Source organism: Triticum dicoccoides, chromosome 7B (assembly GCF_002162155.2).
Source record: "Triticum dicoccoides isolate Atlit2015 ecotype Zavitan chromosome 7B, WEW_v2.0, whole genome shotgun sequence".
Lineage (NCBI taxonomy): Eukaryota > Viridiplantae > Streptophyta > Magnoliopsida > Poales > Poaceae > Triticum > Triticum dicoccoides.
The window spans coordinates 492,284,512-492,292,271 of NC_041393.1; the positions used below are offsets into that span (position 1 = coordinate 492,284,512).

A 7,760-nucleotide genomic window follows, 5' to 3' on the forward strand; every position below is an offset into this window, starting at 1 on the left:
TCGGCCTTCCACCAAACTCCTGCGTCGTTGTGCAGCCTTTTAGTGCTGTTTCTCCGTTTTCTTTTGGAGGCAAACTTGCATTTAGTTCCCCTCCTTTAACCAATGGGCTCTCCGAAAGGACTCACAGACGTTCCAGTTTTTCTTTGATGGGCAATGCATCTTACTGTAGGTGCTGGCATGGTGATCTCAGCGAACTGTTATAAAGAGAACATAACAGGAAATTACGCACAAGCATTGGAAAAACCCATACACAATTCACACAAACCAAGCAACTTTGTCACTTGAGGCAGATCCCCCACAGGCCATACCAGACAACACAACATCCCTGAAATAAGGGAACTCTTCTCAAGAGAGGATGAAATATGTTACGAGACGATTCTATTGCAGCTTCCCTTCTCTGTCTCGGAAATAATACAAAATGGAGATACAAAAAAAATACCAATGCAATGTACTTTTAACATGTCCTATGAGGTCCTGAGAAGCGGCAACCAAAATCTCCAAACAAAAGAATGAGAGGGGGGGTACACAACTCAGCTCAAGGAATCCCATTTTCTAAGGACAGAGATCTACAGATCCAGCCAGGCAGCAGAAGAGTTAAAAAAAGTCAACACCACGATTACAAAAAGTAGTCGGGGGTCTTGCGCGTTGTGTCTGGCTCGATTTGCCGCGGCGCTGGATCGAATTGGAGGAAGTTCTGATCCATGTTCTCCCCAATTTCGAGAATCGCAGCCATGTTACCACACCGGTAACAGTAGTTTGGCGCACTGAAAACTGTGACAACATTCTTCTCCTGCACAGTGATCGATATAAAGGCAAATCAATTATTCAAGTTTCCAGCAAGGATGTTTTCCAGTCTGATGCTCAAATGTCAGAGATGAAGGGGAATTCTATGTGCACATTCATGTGTCAAGGAATTGTGTGAAAATGATTAGGACGGAAGGAATCTAACACACTGGAAACCAACCTGTGCCCAGTTGAACCCTTCCATCACAAGTTGATGGGCCCTTGAAATAAGGCTAAGACCATTTGTATGGTTAAATTGTTGTGCTATATCTTGTCCAAATGTGTAGCCTGCTCCTCTTGGTGAAATTCCCCACCCGCATCGGTCATCCGGATCAGACCACAAAAGATCACACATAGGTCCTTCATGCGGGACCTACAGCCATTTTAGAGAACAGACAAAAAATAGTCAAGAGTATGACCTAAACACAGAATACAGCCCACATATTCTGCACAAGACAAAAATTCTTGAACCCAAAGGTCCAATGAGGTCAAGTTCATGCAATATTAAGTCAACAATCTATACCAAGTACCAACATATTGCATATTTTAATTTGAAAGCCATTTTCCCACTAAAACTGAACTAGCAAGTAAAATGCATGCAGGACTGGGGAACTGTGCAAACCACATAACTGCAACCAGTTAGAACACTTAGTCAACCTGGTCTTGGCAGAATATATAATTATACATCACAAAAGAACAATTCACTAATATATCACTATAAACTTCTTAGACGAATGATCCTATATAGTAAAGCTCTGCTCGGGGATACTTGCTGTACATTGACGAGAAATTTACCATATCAGATAAATGCTTCTGAAGAATGCCAGGAGTGCCAATGCACATATGCAAGATAAATGAAATTCAATGGCAAAAAAGGGGGGCTGCACATGACTTCCTTTGCTCAAGCCCAAGGATCGACTTTGGCCTTCTAAATAAAGATTCAAAATCTACACATTGTTCTGTTCTAGAGATACATTGACCCTCTAAAAAATGTTTGCCTTGTCTATGGAGTAGTTCAAATCAACAGACTACATGCATAAAATGATCCAGATTAGGCACCAGCTCAAACAGTAAAATGCAGTGTACCTCTTGTATGCGATCAAGAGAACGAATATTGTCCAATGTATCTAATGATGGAGAGAGACCACCATGGAGGCAAAACACCTACAAAACAGAAATTTCTTCTTTAACCAGGCATACATGGGAATGAATTTTATGTCCATATTAACAGAGCAAACCAGCAAATTTGATGAAAAAAACAAACCTGGTTTTCTATAAGAGCTGTGAGAGGCAAATAATCAAACAAATCTGTGAAGTACTTCCAGACATTTGCATTTCCGTACTTCCGTAAGCATTCATCATAGAAGCCATACCTGTAGCCAAGAACTCTGTCAGGAACACCTTCGAACACTATGGATAGGCTTGCATTTCAGAAAGTAGCACAATGCACACCCCAGGCTAAAGTTCAGATCATGATACAACTGTTATGAAGATAAAATTTATTCTTGGAATGACCATTTTCAGAGTTATCTCTTCTCTGCACGAAGTAAATCAGCATCAGGTTATGACTTACGTCACCTACTTCAATATACCAGAGCGAACACAAACCCTACAATACATTAAGGGGGTGTTTGGTTAGCTGCGTAGCACCTGGCTTGCACCTGGCATGCAAATTTCAGTGCGTTTGGTAGCCTGTGTGGCCTGCTAAGCCTGGCCCGGCCGATGCAAAAGCAGCCCTCTCAGCCAGGCTGAGGGGAACGCAAGAATCGGGCGTTTCCCGGAGCCAGGCCCGCGCTTGCACCCACGCCTTCGACTTAAACGAAACGGTATATGAGATCGCTCCTGGTGTTTTACGAAATTATGTTGAAATTGCCACCGCAACCTTCCCTGTCTCTCTTTCCTCTTTCTCTCTCTCACCACGCATCAGATTTCAGATGGGATCGAGCACACCAGCCCGCCGCCGCCGCCGGCCGAGCTCGCTCTTGCGCCGTCGGTCCAAGCTCCCTCGTTCACAGCTGGTCGAAACTCCCTCGTGGTGCACGGCTGCCCAACAGGGGAAGCTTTGAGACGGCACGGACACCGGGGGAAGAGGCGTCGAGGCGCACGGCCGCCGGGCTGGGGAGGCGTCGAGGCGCACGGGAGGGACGCGTCGAGGCGCGCAGCCTGCTAGAAGGGAAGGCATCGACACGCGCGGCCGTCGGGCACGGGAGGACGACGAACTTCCATACGTGAGAGCACCACCACAATGCTCGGCCTCGTCATTGTCGTCAATGGCCTCACGGCCACCACCACCCGAACACCGCCACACTGCCTAGTGCCTCGCATGGTCACCTTCCATCCTCCATTCTCCACCAATACAGCTGCAGGACGGTGAGGCACGGCTGCTGCTGCTTCCTCGACGGAGCCTGGCATGGTAGGCACGGCTGCTCACGGATTTCTCGTACAACCTACCAAACACAATCTCAGGTCAACCTGTCGCACGGCTTACGGTCAACCAAACACACGTCTCAGTCCCTCATTGCATTAGATCAGCCAGGCCGGACTCAACCAGCATAGCAGATACGATGCAGCCTGACTTGACCCAAGTAACCAAACACGCCCTAAGTGCTAACATCTTAACTCCACATGGACCATTTACCACTGAATGAGATGAGAGATCTGGGAGTCGGCTAGCCGCCCTCACAACTGATTTATTTGTCTGCGACGGGTTTACTGACAGATAGTCACGGATATGAACTTCAGGTGCGCCTAAATATGTCCATCTCGTCCATCCAAATATCATGTGAAAGTTAACAAGTGTAAACCCAAAATATTGGTTCTACTCGATACTTCCATGACTTATTTTATTCAAATATAAGAATATAACAGATCGGATAGAAGATGAAAGATTTATATTGTTCCAGAGGAAAGGAATGTAAAAGATTTTTACGAATTTTCCTAGTACTTTGTTTATTTTTACTGTTCACCGAGATCAGAGGAGCTCGAGTGCAGAAATCGACAATTCGAGGAATACGTCTCTATTTAGTTATATACTCGTATAACTACCAGGCTACTGTGTAGCTATGTGCACTTCTTTGTACCTTGGGATGTGATTGTTGGCAGGAACCTTATTACAGCCACCCCATAGAGACAAGTGGGTATAATTGAAACAAATATGCATGTCAAATTTTGATATGGATATTTGATCATTTGATGGATAAGCAATATATTCAGATGGACTAATATATTTCAAACAATAGTATGGTGCACAATAATATAGGAAAAAACTGTGAAGAAACATCTCAGTCAAAGTTGTTGCACTGGGTCAAAGCATGTCACGATTTAAAACTATATAGCCTGAAGACCATTTCACAATGTCAAAAAAATAATGCTAGATAGCCACCACTATTTGATTCTAAAAGCGAAAGCGGAGTTACATATATGATATACAGAGGGGGCAAGCCAAGCAGCCTTAACACAATATGGTACAGTATAAAGTTCTGCCAAAAACTACGGTTCTACATGCATTGTTGTCCAGTCATGTCATAGCGATATGATGACTAATTAAAAAATTATCAACCTTGGGGTAAATAGTTTACACTGCTTATGATTACTTCCACATTTTTCATGTATGTAGCAAATGAGATCTTTTTCTTTCCCTACAAATTTATAAGCTGTTTTGTTTCACCTTCATGTTGAAGTCCAAGGGGATAAAACAAAATTATGTTCTGACGTGATCTCCGATCAAGAGCAGCTAGGGGTGAGAGAAGAAATGAAGGCCAAATTCCAAATCATAATTGATGGTTTATACCATTTCGGATGGTCAAATCACAATAACCTTCAGGCTTTTTTCCGTGCACTTCCGAAGCTTAGAGCTTGGCCAGTGCAGAAAGTCAGGAGCCTGGGTCAAATGCACAATTGTACCTTGGTTCGTACATTTGACTGAAACCATTACACACTGATCCATCGGCTGCACCTCCTCAAGTCATGATATCCCAAACTCTGTCCTACTTCACATCGCAAAATCATGATGCTGCACATAATCTACAGTGGGTCCATCAGATGTGTCTTGCAGCAATACCAATCCATAGTGATCCCAACCCACCCACTGTAGCTGCCCCTAGTCAAAACAATACCACAAACACCTAGCCTTCAACACATCAGAAATTCATCATATCACGAAGAAGATTGTGTTGTGCGGCAATCCCACGTAATAACAGGAGCGAGGTCCGACAGATTTGTTTCCACACTTAATGTTTCCTAATTTAATGTCTATGGTCTCATTGATTAAATTAACATATGGCTCGATACGTGAACAGACGACTGTTTGCCAATAATATTCAAGTACCATGTTATAGGTTTAGATCTTGGACAAGAATCTTAAATAAGTAGCAAGTAACTTAAAAGTAAAGAAGGCGAAAGTCACAAACCAGGAGACACCAAAGTAACATATGTACTAATCTTCTGACAGCGAAAACCTCTCAGTGCCTTTTCTACAACAAAGCATACTCGTGTCTGGAGATAATCCATTTCCAACTCAGCCATTCGAAAAGATTATCGGAATGATGCCAATATGCTTTGCAGTAATTACAATTCAAAAGTACTATGCTGAAGCTAGCAATTGGCAACTGCTGTAAGATTTTTCAGAATCGAGAAAAAGGAACTCACACTTGAGTGATTTGTCGGCTCTCGTGATTTCCTCTCAAGATTGTGATTCTGTCTCTATAACGAACTTTGAGAGCCACTAATAATGAAACAGTCTCCACTGAATAGTAGCCACGGTCTGCAGCAAATGTTCATAAAAATCAATGCAGTTATAACACGGAACCAAATGAACACAATCCAAAGAAAAATAAATTAAACAAATTATAGATAGAAAGGAAAGAACCCGTCAACTTAACTTAAATAATAGCATTTCTACCGAATGTCTACGAAACGATTATTCCTATTAAAGATACTCATTGAGTGGTGTATTATTTGTCTGATTCATAGGTGTGCTGCATAAATACAACGGAAGCATGTGCTGTAGACACCATGGTTTTCAAAAGTAAGGGGTGCAACCCCGACAAATAATTACAAGTGCTTACAAATAAGGCAGTACGCTAGCGCCCAAGAAATCCTGCAAACAGAGCAAACAGCGCATAACAAGACAAAAACAAAAAGACTGGGAGATGGGTATACAATACCCACGTCCCACGTGGCTTAAAAGCCCGTCATCTAATAGCCCCATCTACTCCTGTGACCTAATTGCCACAACCACTCCCTTCTCCCTCACCGCAGCAGCGGAGCCACCCCACTCCTCCCCTTCCTCACATCAACAGACACCATCACACAACCCTACCTTCTGCCTCGCAAGTCCTCTCTTCTCCCTCGCCAAAGCAGCACGGGGATGTAGTTTACCCGCCCAGGATCAGCGACAAGTGGGCAGTGGCAGAAAATTCTCTGTGGGCCCTATATGATAGATGGCTAAGGCGAGCGGGACAGCTTACCAGCTAAGGGCAACAAAGCGATACCTTAGTCGATGAATGGCTGTCATTCTTACAACGTAATCAGGCTGAGATCAGTTCTGAGAATGCTTGCCACGCAGGGAAAAGCGTACGCGAATAACGACAAAAAAATCCCTGTTTGTCGCTCTACCGGGCAGCCTTTTGCCTTGTTAAATGAGGCAACAATAGTCCAAAACCATCACTCCAATTCTCTAAATGCGCCGTTACTATAAGGAACATTTCAAGGATATCCATTCATGCCCATGAGAATCACTTCATACTCTCAATAAATTTTGATTCGGTTGACATATCTAATCCAAAACAGCATCCACCTAATTAATCAACCGAACAGGGCCTAGCATGACGGCACAATTCATTCTAGCAATCCATGGAACAACAGTAAGAAAAAAAACAAAAAATGATTAGCATAAACAATCCGTTCGCAGCCCCGTCAGCTCAAACCTCCCAATCCGCAGAGACCAGGAGGGGAGGATCTACCGAATTCGTAGCCCCCCTGATTGCTCTCCGTCAATTAGAATCAGATCGAACGACCTGACCGAACCCTTTGCGCGGATAAGGGCGGGGGCGGCGGGGACCTACCGACGTAGTCGCCCATGAAAAGGTAGTTGGTGTCGGGGGTGTCGCCCCCGATGCGGAAGAGCTCGATGAGGTCGTAGAACTGGCCGTGGATGTCGCCGCAGACGGTGACGGGGCAGCGCACGGGCTGCACGTTCCACTCCTCCATGAGGATCGCCTTGGCCTGCTCGCAGAGGGCCTTGACCTCGGCGTCCGGCAGGAACTTGCAGTCCCGCAGCAGCGAGATCTGCCGGTCCAGATCCGAGTGCGACGGCATCGTCGCTGCGCGCCGCTCCCCTCACGCCCGCCTACGAGCAAGGGTGCCGCCGGCGAGGAGGGGGCGGGGGCGGGGCCGCTGGGCTGTCGACGGGATCGGGGACGGAGGAGGCGGGGACGGAGGAGGAGGGGGGCGTGTTCATGCCTCCATTTTTTTCCGCGTGTTTGCTATTGCAGGGAGGGTGGGGGGATTTTTTTGCTTCCTGGCTGGCTGGCTGGCTGTGTGTGTGTTGGTATTTGTTTTGGTTTTGGCTTGGGCTGGGTGATTTGGTCCTCCTAAGAATGATTTTTATGAGGTGTTTATGGGAGGAAAGCTCCCGGACGCGTACTTTCCAGGTGTAGAGGGATTACAGTAAGGCAGGATGTTCCGTGGAGGGGATGCATGTGGCTCTCTCTCTCTCGTGTGTGTGTGTGGGGGGCTGGCTTGGTCGTGTCATCGTGTGCCTATCTGTAACGCAATTTGGCTTGGTTGTGGCTGGCTTGGCTCTGGCTATGTTAGAAGAATGACTGTATTTTAAGCAGGTTTGTGTAGCAGTTGCGGTGCTTTTGGTTTAGCTATTATTTTGTGCACGTGCAGTGGTGAGCATGGTGTGTGAATTGTGTGTGCTTTTAGCCTCGGCGGATGATGCAAGGTGTAGGAGTAGAAGATAATCAGCGCTC

General features: G+C 45.5%; 1 protein-coding gene across 1 annotated transcript; it reads right to left on the minus strand.

Moving 5' to 3' along the window:
- Nucleotides 1-331: 331 nt before the first annotated feature.
- Nucleotides 332-7,345, minus strand: LOC119341003 (serine/threonine-protein phosphatase PP2A-1 catalytic subunit-like). The gene is made up of 6 exons (XM_037612904.1): nucleotides 6,849-7,345; nucleotides 5,431-5,545; nucleotides 2,048-2,156; nucleotides 1,870-1,947; nucleotides 965-1,156; nucleotides 332-790 (listed from the first exon to the last, which is right to left on the minus strand). The coding sequence occupies exons 1-6, from the start codon at nucleotides 7,099-7,101 to the stop codon at nucleotides 617-619; spliced, it is 921 nt and encodes a 306-aa protein (XP_037468801.1). The 5' UTR covers nucleotides 7,102-7,345; the 3' UTR covers nucleotides 332-616.
- Nucleotides 7,346-7,760: the final 415 nt, after the last annotated feature.